Consider the following 15,312-nt stretch of genomic DNA (forward strand, 5'->3'; position numbering starts at 1 on the left):
GTGCTGAAATCGGATTCCTTTCCAACATCTTTCCGGGGAGAAGACGAGACAGGGGCGTAAGTAGAGGTCTCTCCGGGCCCCGAGGCAAGCCTCTCAGATGGGCCCCACGACAATGGGAAGTGAGCCTATTCCGGTGCCTAGGCCTCGCGTCACATAAGATACACCGGGGAGAGAAACAGCATCAGTAGCATTAGTAGGAGAAAGCGTTCTTGAGGAAAGGCGGAGTGCGAGGTGGGGGGGCAATCGATGACAACCAGATCGAGGCGGCAGAAATCTGGGCAACCTTTAGATGACAGCAAAGAAATGCAGCTCTCTACGTACCTTTTTGCTGCCATCTAATGGTCGCCCTAATCGGTGAGCGCTGAAGGGTTTTTTTGTTTTTTGGCCACTCTCGCCTGCAACCCGCTTTCACCTGCTGTGCCGCCCCCACCCATCGTGCCGCCCCAAGCAAATGCCTGAGCTCCTCTATGGGCACGCGCTGGCCCTGCAGCGGACCGCAGAGGTTCCCCGGCCCGCCACCCCTGCCTCCACGACGTATGCGCCATTGAAAGCAGAGAAGGGCTGCGCGGCGGAATATGGGTCGACAAGGTGGCGGCAAGAGCAGCGAGAAGCCTGACCGCAGCTTGCAGCCTTCGTGTTGATCGCTTTCCATCCTCCCTACTCCGCCGTTCTGGACAGAAAGCAGCCGCAGCTATGGAAGAAGAGCTGAAATGCCCCGTCTGCGGGTCTCTCTTCCGCGAGCCCATCATCTTGCCTTGCTCGCACAATGTCTGCCTGCCCTGCGCCCGCACCATCGCTGTGCAAACGCCGGAGTCCGAGCAGCATCTGCCCGCCATGCTGCACCCTCGGGGCCCCGCGGCAGCGGCGATGCCAGGCGCTGGAGCTTCAAGCGGGCCGGCTTCTCTGGACTACGAGTGCGGCGCCGGCGGAAGCAGCGGGACCGTTGGCGGAGACCATGCCGACAAGGTGAGCTTGCACAGCGAGACGGACAGCGGCTACGGCTCCTACACCCCGAGCCTGAAATCTCCGAACGGGGTGCGAGTGTTGCCCTTGGTACCTCCGCCTCCGGGATTGTCGGCCGCGGCGGCTTTGGCGGGGGCCCGCGGGAGCGGAACCAGCTCCTCGCTCACCTGCCCGCAATGCCATCGCAGCGCTTCCCTGGATCCTCGCGGCCTGCGCGGCTTCCAGCGCAACCGCCTCTTGGAGGCCATCGTGCACCGCTACCAACAGAGCCGGGCCGCCGCTTCGGCTACGGCCAAATGCCAACTGTGCGACCGCAGCCCTCCGGAGGCGGCCGCCGTGCTGTGCGAACAGTGCGAGGTGCTCTACTGCTCGGCTTGCCAGGTCAAATGTCACCCGTCCCGCGGGCCTTTCGCCAAGCACCGCTTGGTTCCTCCCCCCAGCCAGCAGCAGAGCGCCCCTAGCGGCGCGGGCGGGGCGTGCGGCGGCGGCGGCAGCAGCAAAGGCCCGGGCCCTGCCCGCAAGTCCCCAACGTGCGCGGATCATGAGCTGGAGAACTACAGCATGTACTGTGTGACCTGCCGGACCCCCGTCTGCTATCAATGTCTGGAAGAAGGCAAACACTCCAAGCATGATGTGAAAGCCCTGGGAGCCATGTGGAAACAGCACAAGGTAAGCCTTGCCCACCAGCGGCCTGTCCTGCTCCGCAGGCCAACGGAGGCTTCTGGGTGTTATCCTGCTAAATGGGGTGCCTCTCTTCTAAAGGGAGTTTATTACGTGTTTATTTATTAAATTGGTATGCCATACATCTCACTATCTCGAGTGACTCTGGGCTACTTCCCAGTGGTGAACCATCCCCCCCCCGCCCCCCCTTGAAAACTTACCTGGGCATTCTTCTTGCAGAAGAAGAGCTCAGCGCTGAGCTGTGGAAGAGAAGGCAAACGTCATAGGCACTGCAAGAAATGCCTCTGAGGAAGTGCAGAGTTTATGTCCGATACCATTTGTGGAAGATTAAAATCAGGATGATCGTTGTATTATGTGCAGGCTGAGTTTAGCACTGGTGCTTCTCATTTTAGAAAAAACACTGTTAAGACGAGAATGACTTACAGGATCTGAACAGAAAGCAGAGAATTTTAATCAACTGTCCTTATCAAGACATTATACATAAGGTGTAAGCAGGGATAAACTGACTTCAAATGGGCATTTTGAAACACTCCTGGGTTTGTTTTTTTAACGATTAGATGTCTGCACAGTTCTTTCCAATCTCTGTTGGGCTTCTCTTAGCAACAGGTCTTATGCACCTTTTAAAGGAGTGACTTAATCAGTTTTGAAGATTACTTCAGTATTATTTGCAAAATGAGACTAACACTATACCTTACCCCTTGCCTCAACAACTCCCTCATTTGTCTCCTCTGCCGTCTGTCACAAAGGTTTGGCAGTTCTCCCAAGCAAAGTTTTCATAGCAGCTTCAGAGCCACCAATTTCTAGCCTGAGAATAGTTCAAGGTGTCCCTTGTGAGCCAAAAGATTCAGGTCACTGTGAATATTAGGGATTCTTTGGGGTTTTGAGAAGATACATTCTCAGCAAAGCTTTGTGAGAAAGAAGTTGGCGGCCAGTCACCCCAGAGATTTTAAAACAGTTGGCTAAAACAACCATGATTTTGCACCCAAGTTGCGATACAGCTTAAGCTTACAGAAATAAAGCTTAAACAATAAACAAAAAACGAATTACACATCAGTAAAAAGAAACAAACAGCAGCCAAATTAAATCTGTCTGTAGCAGACAATTTCCCATCTGAATAAAAATTGACTGGGACACAGACACAAAAATGGGGAAAGCAATCTGGCCTTCTCTTAGCAGGTAGCTTCAAAGTTTGGAGCAACAATGAAAAAGGTGCATTCTCAGGTTCCTTCCAAATACACCTCTCTGATGGTAGCAGGACCAAGGAGTAGCTCTTCCTCAAAATTCGTAACACGTACTATAAGCGGACTCCAATATTTGTATGCCAGAACAGGGCTTTTTAAATAACCATCGTCATATGTAGGTCAGAATCTCACAGTGAAACAGATTGGTCATTAGTGTATCTTTGTAGAAAGAGCCACATTGTGATGACCCGGGAAGCAGCACACATGTAATAAATTCCCAAACTTAAATAAATTTCCTTTAATGCCTCCAACTTGGCCTCACTGTAGGAATTTCCACGACAGACCAGGATAATTAATTACAAACTTCAAGAAGGTAACAAGGCACAGTCCGTTGGAAGAATGCCAACCAAGATAAACCTCATCCAGAAATAAAACACATTTTGCTTCTAGAAACGCTGTGTTTTAAATGCCCCTCCTTTATACTATTCCCCCCAGCTGCAGCCAATGAGGGGGATCATGGCCGCTTCCTCTCCCATAAGCCACATTGTTCCCTTCTCTGTTCCTCCCTGCGTGCCCTAGGATAAAGAGAGGATGGGTCTGGGTCTTCTTCTGACTGCCCAGCCAGCCTCTGCCCTCCCCCAGCCTCCTCCACAACCTCCAGAGCCACACTTCCGCTCCTTGTCGGCTGTTCCTCCTCTCCCTCGGAGTCAGTCTCCAACAGGGGCATGACATGTTCCCTGTTCAGGTAGCCTTTGACTTTTGAACACAACTGAGCCCTAATTTTTTTTTTGCTAAGCAAGACAGTTGTTAAGTGAGAGTTGGCCCATTTTATCACCTCTTTTGCCGAATTGTTAAGTGAATCTCTGCAGTTGTTAAGTGAATTATGCAGCCATTAAGCAAAACTGGGTTCAAAGTCATTGACTTTGCTTGTCAGAAGCCAGCTAGGAAGGTTACAAACAGTGATCACATAATTCCAGGATAATACAACCGTCATAAACACTTGCCAGCTGCCCAGCGCCCAAATGTGAATTATATGACCATGGGAATGCTGCAACTGTTATAAGGGTGAAAAAGTGTTCCTCAGTCCCTTTTTTGCAGTGCCATTGTAACTTCAAATGGTCACTGAATGAACGGCTGTAAGTTGAGGACTATTTCTGATCAGCCCCACATCCAAGATGTGTTTTGAATAAAAAGGTGGATCTCTTATCTGAAATCACAAATAATCCTAAATTGAGTAAAGCAATTGGAAATGATCAGTTGCCTATAGTCGTGTTCCTTTTCGTTTTCCTTTTATTTTCTATCTGATACTAAAATTCAGGAGCACTTAACCATTTGCAGCACAGGATTTTAGACTATGACAAGAATTAAAAGTACTGTATGTTATACATGGAGCTTTAAAATACTGTTCGTATGGGTGTTTTTTTTAAATTAAATACAACTATGTTGTCCTTACTCTTAAGTAGATCTTGAGATTGACTTGAAAACCAATTAAGCCCATTTGTCTTTGCTGGGAAGGACAATTATTGATTATTCACTTTGTATTTCAATGAAATGTCTTTTATTGCTAAATAATACATACTTTATACAATGTACGTCCCCCAGGGGACTGCATCAGCTCCTTTATTTAGAGGTAGGGTTGCTTTGACTCTGCATACTCACACAGATATATGCGTGCCACGCAGGAGCCTCCTTTTATTGATAAAGTAACATGTCTGGAAAAAAAGCTATTAACATGGTCTTTCTTTATATGCACTAACTTTGCTTAAGGGGCCCTTTTTTAAAAACCTGCAGTGCAATAAAAAATGTCTGCATTGACTGCTCGACAGAGCTTGAGTGGTTGAATGAGGGCTCCCATCTCTTCAGTGTTTCAAGACAACCCACAGCTGTTTCCTTCTTCAGTGTGTACCTATATGCAGCCTTTCCTCCTTCCACTCTATTATACTAGTAATAATGTTCTATCTTTCCTACAGAAAGATAAAAAGGAATTTGTATTTTCTCCAACTTCAAAAAGCTACTGAGAGGTTTTTTTAGACGAAGGTATACAGTAGCTCAGCTTAATAAGGCAAGGTGAGCCCCCTAGTGCAGTGATGGCAAACCTTTTGGACTCGGCGTGTCAAAAATTTGATTCTGCTGGGGTGTCACCCTTCCCAAATAAAAGAAAATCAACTCTCGCTCTCCCCGCCCCCAAATGTAGGTCACCCTGAATAGTGGCATTTGGCAATTCAGGCTGGGCCTGAAGTTGAGTCATAGCCCTTGACTTCAACTCTAGCCCCACCACTGCTACTCAGAAAAGGTGCCCTGTGCTGTTCCAAAAGGTGTGTGAACCTTTTGGGGAACAGTGTGATTGGCCTTGTGGCCCAGAGCTCCCCAGGATTTCCTATGTATCTTCAGGTTGTGTTCTCTTTTTCTTTACAGGCTCCTGTGGCCTACCCAAGGCTTCCTCTGGGGTCATATGAGGTCTTTCTTGAAGTAGCTTTTGAGAATGTTTTTCTGTGGAGTTTGTCTCCAGTCTCCAAAAACTGCACATCCCATTCTTGTGTGATTTTTGGAGGCTCTGGAGACCATGTAAGAATGGAATGTGCTTTCAGGCAGTCTCCAAACTCTCTGGAAGTTATGCAAAAGTGCTGTGCTCTTGCATGGTCTGTGGATTCTCCAAACACTGTGTGAAAACAGAGTGTGATCTTGTGTAACGTCCAAAGGGTTCATGGACTGCACGAGAGCTCCACACATTCTTGCACAACCTCCGCAGCTCCAAAAATCACCTGAGAACAGGACGTGCTTTCAAGAATGGATGTTAGCTTTAGGGGATTGCTGGCATGTTGTGCCATGTGAGCTTTGACACACGCCATAGGTGTGGTCATCACAGCCAAAATGGATCCCATGACATTAGGACTTGCTAGTCCCAAACCTAGAGATGAGACAATGAAATCCAGTGGAGTACAATTTATTTGTTTATACCTAATGGACAGAATCTTGCCAAATTAAAGTTATAACCTTCTGATCTACTAGATACATCCTGAGAGATTTTAGGGTGCAGCTGTCTTGAACCTCTTCCTCTCATCCCCCTCCAGTTCAAGACTGTTCAGTCTCTTAATCCGGGCCTCTTTCTGGGAAAGCTCAATGTCTCCCTTTTCTGTTCCTGCAGATGCACCTTCTTCCATCACATGATCAGGACTTTGGTGTGGGGAGAAATGTCTCACCCTGAGACATTGTGACCTATCCCTGTGCCTGGAGACATGGTATTATGCTATCTCAAGGAAAATGGCATCTCAAAAGTCTTTGGGAATTCTGCTTCAGAATGGAAATGTACCATTGAGGACTGTCTGGGCTCCTCCTATTTGGAAGGGGCCTTTTGTTCAGTCTATCTCCCAACTCCAAGAGCTCTGCTGTAAATGTTAGGAAAAGGATCCCTGGTCAGAATTGCCAGGATGCCAACATTTGGATTTTGTGAGTCAGTGGAGATTTGAAGCCATACCAGTGGGGAGTCTTTCAATTTGCTAAGCCATGCATTTGTTTGCAATTGTCCCCTTCCCAATGCACAGCTTCTCCTCCAATTGCCTTTGAGATTTTATTGCAAAAGAAGGGGCAAACATTCATCAATACATGCACATGATTCATAGGCTGGGGGAAAGCCAGTAATATATTTTCTTTTCCACTTGGGAAGAGGACAAGGGGCCATTTGTTTTTTGACACAAAGCCAGGGAAACCTAACAGGGGTAAGCCAAATCACTCATTTATTGTCAAGCTGAAAAGGATAGCAAGTGAGCGCTGATTGGCTGGCTGTTCTTTGGGCAGAGCTATTGGCCCTAAAGGGCAAGCACTGATTCGCCAACAGTTCCCTGCAAGCTCCAGACTTGTAAACATAAAACATTACTGTGCTAATAGCATTTTGATGACTTGAATAAATCTGCAAATCAATCAGGACCGCCCCAGTCAATCTCAGGTTCATTTGTAGTGGTATTGAAAGAAGGGGAAAAATGGAAAATCTGGTGGTTTGGAAAAAATTAAAGGCAAATATATGTTATCTCCACCAACAGTCGCATCAGTGAGTGGAAAACAAAATGCAGCTTTAGAGCGAAGCAAGTCAGGCATCTAATTAACCCATCCCTGTTTTCATGGCTGTTAGCAGCTCTCTAGAATTTTAGGTGCCTTTTCCACCCTCACGAGGAAGTCGTGCATGGCAAGACAAATGTTTTTTTATGAAGCTAGTGACGTGGGGTACGGCTCTGGCTTGCATAATTTATTCTAATAAAAATATATTTGTTTTGTCATACAGTAGTGTTTTTTTAAAAAACACAGATCAGTGTGAGTAAATTGTGAGCAAATTCTACTTCACTGTTGTGAGCAAATTCTACTTCACTATTGAAGTAGAATTTCATCAGTATGCTCTGTAGTATGAACCCAGGAATTAGCAGTGGAAAGTATTCCTTTTGTCCCTTAATCAATGAAAAATAAACATTTCATTTTAACATACCACAGTGATTGAGATGGGATGAAAAGGTTTTGGGATGAAAAGCTCATTCTATAAACCAGAAAGCCCTTGCTTCAACTCCCATCTGTCATGGACTCACCAACTATAAATAGCCTACTATTTACCAGTCTAACGTGCCCTCTCCTTCCATAATGCAAGGATAATAATCTTGACCTATTTACAGGGTTATTGTAAAGATTAATGAGCAAATGAACATGGAATACTCTTAATGCTTCAAAGTACATTATTATTAGCATGTTATAGGAATGGGTGACTGTTGTCTGTGGAAGATATCTATTAGATTTGATCATTGGTCATTCTGGCTGAGGTTTATCCTCCTAATATTGTAAGAGATGAGACAGGTCCTTCCTTCCTCCCTCCCTCCCTCCCTCCCTTCCTTCCTTCCTCAGATTCCACTTGGTTGGAGATCAAATGCTTAGTCATTAATTATATTAGTTATCCCTATAAATATTTACTGCCCTGGAATATTATGATGGCAAATGGAATTGGAAGTGGATCAGTATATACATACAAAACTAAGACACAGTATTAATGTTTTAAATAGGGGTGATTTGTTGATCAAGTATTTAAAGGTGTGCTAGAGCAGCGGTCACCAACCGGTGGGCTGTGGCCCGCTGGTGGGCCATGAGAAAATTTTGGTGGGCCGCAGAGAAATCTCACCCCCACAAAGCAATTAATCCAGGCTGTGCAGAAGCACAAGTCTGCACCGCCCACATGGCCCGCAGGAACCCTCCCCGCCCACTCACGCCCACTCACTCCTTACCCAGTAAACTTGCCTGCTAAATTGCTATTTTTCCTTTTTCCGACCATCATCTGTTCTGCTGTGCTGGGAGATTTAGATTAGCTAGGAAGCAGGAAATGGTTGGATTTCTTGCTTTCTAGCTAGTCTTTAGATCTTCGGTTCAGCACAGGCAAACTTCCCTTAGGACTGAAGGTTTGCTTGCAAGCAAATTCAGTGCAGACTCACGGCAAGCAAATTTGAGAGACTGAACTAGCCGATGGCAGATAGAGAGATCACTGAATGATTCTGTGAGCAACTCAATCTGCCTGCTTTGCCTGATTTTGGGTAAAAGTTGCTCTTTTTTATAAAAAATTCAATATTTACATGCATGGTGTGTTGTGAGTTAATTTTGTGAGTTTGCTTGCAAGCAAATTTCATGTGACAGACTGAGCTAGCCAAGGGCAGATAGATAGATCTCTGGATGAATCTGTGATTCTGTGAGCAACTCAATCTGCCTGCTTTGCCTGATTTTGGGTAAAAGTTGTTTTTTTTTTATAAAAAATTCAATATTTATATAAATATTTATAATATTTACATATAAGCCATGCCCAGCCAGTCACCTGACCACCAAGCCACACCCACAAATTAGGCTACGCCCACAGAACCGGTTAGTGGTCCCTGGGATCTAAAATTATGAGTTTGGTGGTCCCTGAGGTCCTAAATGTTGGCAACCCCTGTGCATTTGAAAAAATATATAAAGTTTAAACTGCATTTGATATAATGGTTGTTAAGAGCAATTTATCACAAAGTGCTTCAATGGAAGCAGCATTTCAAATTATCCCTTCATTTTAATAACATAATTAAATGTAAGGACTGGATTCATGTGGCATATTCAAAGCTTGCAGTTTTATTAAGGTGTTTTTTGAGTGTGTGGATTTTGAAGAAGTGGACAGAGTCCTCTGTAATTGTCAGGTCTGCTACCTCTTGACTAGATCTTTGCCCTACCTATGTTGTCCTTAATATTTTGGGAGGTTACAAAGAGATATGTAATAATCAATACCTCCTTGTGGGAGGTAGAAGTGTGATGATTTTGAAAGAGGTGTTGGTCTCTTTCTGATAATCCCTTCAAGGCTGGCAAACTCAACTCAGAAACTTAGATTTTTGGAATGAATGTAATTGCTAGTAAGGTACAGTAATTGATTTTTGAAAACCTGCCAGAGCAATTCTCCAGATCAACTTCGCATAATTGTCGAGTTACTCTGACTCTTCTGTCTCTCCCTTGGATGATTTTTTTTCTGTGATGGTCCTGCTCTTTCCTCTGTATTCCTAGAGTCTGTTAGACATTCCATCACAACCCAACAAGGTAGAAACTGATGCTACATAGTCAGAACTATTTTCACTGTAACATCTGTAGTAATGGAACCTATTGGTACAACTGAATGTTCTTTCTCCTCCTTCACCGTATCTTTTCATGTCTTAGGGAGGGGCTTGTCACATTATTTTCTTGGCCCAGGCTCAAGCCCCTCTTATCTGACTACTGACTTTGTATCAGCTCATCCCCCTGTCTTTCAAGACCATTCCTGCTGCCGTCTATTTTTCAGTATTGTTTGTCACAACATCCTTCTTGGAACGCTTGCAAGGGTTGAGAATTGGAGGGATGGTTTCGGCATTGGAGTCTGACCCTTCCTGAACAGAGGTTTCCAGTTGGTGATTCTGGGGAAGGTGGAGAAAACTATTGGATGCTCCAGTGTGGGGTACCTCAGGGTTTGTTTCTGTCCTGCATTTAATTTAATCTTTACATTAAGTCATTGGGTAAAGTCATTTATTGGTTTGAGGTGAGATATCCTCAATGTGCACCACTAATCATATAGCAAATGCAAGTGGAAGCCCTAATCCAGCGCATCAGGATCTGGATGGGAAGAAAAGGGGTCAGAGTTAACTTTATGCAGATAGAATGATTGGTAATTCAGAAACCAAAATACTACTTTGAAATTTAGATAGGGTTGTGCTTTGTTTGAAAAGAGCAGGCTAACAACTTTCAGGTCCTCCTGGACTCACAATTCTTCCTTATGGAGCAAGTCGAGGCTGTGCACAGCAATAGCACTAAGACTATTTCTACTTCTTCACAGTGCTTTACAGCCCTCTCTAAGCCATTTACAGAATCAGCCTATTGCCCTCAACAATCTTGGTCTTCATTTTACTGACCTCGGAAGGATGGAAAGCTGAGTCAACCTTGAGCCAGTAGGATTTGAACTGCCAAATTGCAGGCAGCCAGCAGGCAGCAGAAATAGCCTGCAGTATTGCATTCTAACCACCGCGCCACTGCAGCTCATAAAGTTTTTGCTCAACTCTTCCGGAGTGGGATGCACTGAAAATAATAGCTCAGAACCTTAACACCCCATTGATTACCTTATAACTCATTTTGCACTGGGTTGTCCTTAAACATCACCTGAAAACTTGAGAAAACCTGGTTATTCTAGAAGGCCCTTGGAGTTCACACTAATTAAAAATGGGATGCTATAAATAAATGACAATAGATGATGATGATTTTAAAATTACTATTGTACTATTTTAATCTGTTGATTTTTATTATGCTATTCTGAATTACAAACTGTTTACAATTGTCAGCAATTGAAGTTTAATAGTTACATCAATCAGTAAGCAATAATAGAATAGTTGAATTTAACAATGCTTTGCCCAAGCAAATAAATATGCTGCAGCTTAATACGGTTGGATTTCCACCACTAACTATCAAATCTAATTCTATTTTAATTTACCACACTGTATGAACCCATCCAAAATCAGCGTAAATGTAGATTTGCCTTCTTTTTGCCACTGAGAAAAATAGACATAAATTAACTAATTTTATGATAACAGTGATTATCTTGTGTTTCTGCAAGTATTAATTATCCTTCTACAATATACTTGGAATAGTTCACTATGTTGTCAAGGAAGCAAAGGCTATGTTTCAAATAATTTGGATATTACATGTCACATGTGTAAAACTTGCACAATTTAAATGCGTGGTGCTGTTCTCCATCACTGATACCCTCTCCAAGTTGACTGCAGTGCCTGGGCCATAACTGAAAAGTGCCATACGTTGATTTGGGTGTTACATTTCATCAGCATTTATGAATGCATGGGCCTTTGGTAGGAGGTAATAGCAAATATTTATCTACTGTAGGTATATGTTAGCAGCAATTCTTTTGCAAATGGATTCTCTTTCTTCCCGTAAATATGTTAAGTACTTCTTGAACTTTAATTACATTATGAACAATTTAAAGCCACTGAATGTGATGATGCAATATAGCTATGTAGAAACAATCCAAAAGTCTGTCATCTAGGTAAAGAAAATTGTTTGATTGTTCCAGTTTATTAAATTATTGAACCATAGACCTTTTCCATGGCGACCTGCTCTAAATTGTTCTGCACACTTTGGTATGAAAATATAGACTGAAAACTTATGACTTGGGATTAAGAGACCATTGGCTGGTGTGCCAGATCAAGGCCTTTTAAACAATGGCAAGTATGGCTCCCATTTTCAAGTTCATGTGCCTCTTTTTCATGAGATCTCTGACTGGTCATAAAAAAAACTACAGAAGAGAAATGTTCAAGAGCCAGATGTTTTCAACCTTTTCTGAAAAGGCAAGCAAAGTCCGTAGAGATTCTCAGTCATCTAGGTCACGGTTAACCCAAAGGTGCTTTTTCAGGAGGCAACTGGACTTCCTTGTTTCTTCTGCTTTGATAGGATAGTGGCGAATGGAAGGATTTATATTCCTTGCAGCTTCTCCTTCTGTAACAGCTAACACCTCCCACATTGTTAAGCAGCAGAATAACAGGTACATACAGTACAAAGGCAATCCGTTAATACAATCAACTTCAATCATGCTGTTTATTGTGACTTGCACATTTAACAATAGATTGTGCTTAACAAAAAGCTTTGGTGGGCTCTTTGTTCTGCAAAAAAAAAAAAAGATATCTACCTCTTTGAGTAGTATATGCTTCCGAGATGGATACATGGGTTCAAGAATGGCAAATAATAAAGGTAGGATAATGTAGCAAGCCAAATTGATTAATAGCCTAACAGCTTTTTATTATTTTAATTAATAACCAGAGTCCATAGATAGGGATGGCCATTTGTTTATGCTTCTCTCTGAAGAGACTTCTGGGTGGCTTCTGAGAGCTGGTTGTTGGTCTTATCTTGTAAAGTAGTTATTATAGAAACGACAATGCCATTATTTGGCTTTTCTGAAATAGCCTTGCAAAGCCGGCCTCAACAGTCCCACAGCACTGTAAACAGCAACAGATCAGAAAGAAACCATTAATACTCTGTTGCAGCTGTTAGCCCCCAGGATAACAAATGAACCCTTATCTGAGAAGGAATAGCAGAATTGATGCTTATTCAAAGAATCACTAGGACCTGTTTTTTTGCATGGGCTGCTTTATTGACAGAGTTAGGCACAAGCGCTTAAGAAAATTCTCTGAAAAATAACCCAGCCCTGCTACGGTCATTGCTTGAATGCAGGTTGTGGACAAACACAGTGGTATTTACAACATCACCCCTTAGTTTTTCAAAGGAAATCTTTCAGTGTATTGTGAAAGAGTTGGTGGGCTGCAGAGAATATTGGTGATACTTTTCAAAAGTATAGTTAAATATTTATCTTGGCTGTTTGCCGAGATACTTGGATTATTCCATGGTTCAAGAGACAGCTTGCATATTTAAAAGAGCATAGTGTGTGTATGTGTGTGTTCATGTTTGTTTGGCCTTGACAACCCTTATATTTAACCATGAGATAATCATGCCCACAACCTCACTAGTGTTCTGTCTTGTTCCCCCAGTGTTGCCATAATCTCCTCCTGAGGGAGATAGCTAAAAGCATCATTAACTGCATTGGCACGAAAGTAAAGCTTTCCTCCTTACAGTATTCCACCATCAAAGGCAATATATAAAATATATTATGCTTTGCAGTTAATTTCCTTGAAGGACCAATTCTGGGTGTCTTCGGAAGTATGTTTTGAGAGAATTGGGAGGGAAGAGAAGGATGCTTCGTTGTTTGTTTCTTAGCCAGATGTGACATTTCTCTCCCAGCCCCATCTATCTGTAGAGGCCCAGATAAAGATGTTACGAGAAGAAAACCTTCTAAATTCCCCTGAGATAAAGGAGAACCAGACAATCATGCTAAATGCCAGAATAGGTGCCAGTTACTCCAATGTACTGAGTCGTAGCCTCTAGGAAATGAAGCAAGGTAAACAAAGCAAGATAAACAATGTTTGGATACAAGGGATGGTGCTTTGTCGCAAGAAATTTAGCATACATTATATCTCAAAGTCTCTGCACCAATATTCATTTCTAAATGATTCAAACTGAAAAAAAACCACAAATCATTCAAAGTGGCTTCATCGAAACCATGGCAACCTTTGTTGTTTGCATATAAAACCCACTCTTTAGTTTGGCAAATTGTATCTGGGTAATAATAACTCATTTCATTCAGCAAGCTAGTCGCCAATGGCTGTTTGGGAAGCTTCCTTTAAAACTCTCTATGGGTCTTAGGAAAAAGAACCTATGAGTTTACAACAAAATAACAAGACCTTCCCTGATCGACTACTAATCTCAGGGTTTGAAGTGAGGAAGCTTATTAACATTCTAATATTAGGCGAGGCTTCTGGCTGTGGTATTGAAATATAATGGTGATTAGTGGGTTCCTGACTTGGCCTCACTTTTTCATATATAGACCAATCTGAAAATATGTACACTAGTATTGGGGAGTGAAATTAATTGTCCCAATTTTCAGAAAAGGGGAAAGGGGTGAGCCTGTCAGCTATTGACCTATTAGTCTCCTAGCCGTTTTAAGTAGCATTTAGCATTTAGAACGGAAATTACAAGAATGGCTAATTAACGAAAACTATTCTGGGCCAGGAACAGGTGGGCTTCAGATGTGTCCATTCCATATTAAATTAAGTTCTACTCAGAGGTGGTATTCAGCTGGTTCTGACCTGTTCTGGAGAACCGGTAGCAGAAATTTTGAGTAATTTGGAGAACCGGCAAATATCACCTCTGACTGGAGATTTTACAGTATCCTTTCCCTGCGACGCCCACCAAGCCACACCCACAGAACCGGTAGTAGAAAAATTTGAATCCCACCATTGATTTTACTTTTATGTCATTTGAAAAATACATTGAAGATGTATTTTCCATTATGTGGTCTTTATGTCAACCCTGAAGTTGGCCGAACTGTGGCCATTTTCTTTTGTAGTTTTTCTCTAGAGCGGGTGTCAGCAACCTGTGGCTCTGGAGCCGCATGCAGCTCTTTTGGCCCTCTGCTGTGGCTCCCTGTTGGGAGCTGGCCCCACTAGCTGGACCCTCCCCCCCAGTCACTCCTCACCTGGCCTGAGAAGGTAAAACACACACATACACACACACACACAAACAGAAATGAGAGGGAGGGAGGGAGAGAGACCCATTTCCCACAGAAAAGAAAACACAAAACCTGGGTAGGCGTGGCAGGGGTGTGTGTCATGTGACTGCAGGGGATTGACATTGAGTTGGCCATGCCCACCCAGGTTTTGTGGCTCCTGGTGTTTTCTTTTCTGTGGGAAATGGGTCCAAATGGCTCTTTGAGTGTTTAAGGTTGCAGACCCCTGCTCTGGAGAATTTCTTCTTCTCATAGCTTTAGGGCTGACACAGCCTGGAGCGATGGGGCCAGGGAAGGGGGTGTAGAGATAGGCGGGGTGTTGTAGCCAAGATTAAATTATTTTCCCTGGGAATCAAGGATGTTGGTGCAGGTGTTTGAAAGGTGGAGAGTGAGGTCACTTAGCAACTGGACTACATGCTGATTGGACCAGGTGATGGGTGACTCTGGGGGAAAGTTTTACTTTTAATTGGGTGTAAAACCGGCAGGAATCTGGAGCCGGTTTTTCTCCAAGAAAATGCCAATTTGATATGTTCCAATAAAGTGTTCTTTGAGGAATATGCCTGCCTCAGGGTTCGTATTGAATGGGAATTACTTGGAACCTTGGCACTTTGAATCAGCATTTGGTTTGATTTTGAGGCCCCTAGTATGGGAAAAACAAGGATTCTGGTATTGATCAGCAGTTGCTATTATTGTTTATTCCAAAATCGTATGACAATTCTAGAATTAGATTAAGATGTCACTCCAAAATTCACTTCCTAATGTAGTTGTTGTATATAATATATCCCATTTAAATTTTCATCCCCCTATGAATGTCTCTATTCTGCTATATGTTGATGATGATGCAGCTATTATTTTAAGGAC

At 43.3% G+C, this 15,312-nt stretch overlaps 1 protein-coding gene across 3 annotated transcripts in view; it reads left to right on the forward strand.

The window, feature by feature from the left end:
- Positions 1-460: 460 nt before the first annotated feature.
- TRIM67 (tripartite motif containing 67) overlaps positions 461-15,312 on the forward strand; it is a 33,109-nt gene continuing 18,257 nt past the window's right edge. For 2 of the 3 annotated variants that reach the window (XM_087937731.1, XM_087937737.1), the window contains exon 1: positions 601-1,632. In XM_087937731.1, the coding sequence (XP_087793857.1) occupies positions 694-1,632 (939 nt within the window). In that variant the 5' untranslated portion in view covers positions 601-693. Of the gene's footprint in view, positions 1,633-15,312 lie in introns of all 3 variants that reach the window. The other variant, XM_087937746.1, reaches the window with a different exon arrangement.

Source organism: Pseudonaja textilis, chromosome 1 (assembly GCF_049901715.1).
Source record: "Pseudonaja textilis isolate UNSWEBS1 chromosome 1, rPseTex1.2, whole genome shotgun sequence".
Classification (NCBI taxonomy): Eukaryota; Metazoa; Chordata; class Lepidosauria; order Squamata; family Elapidae; genus Pseudonaja; species Pseudonaja textilis.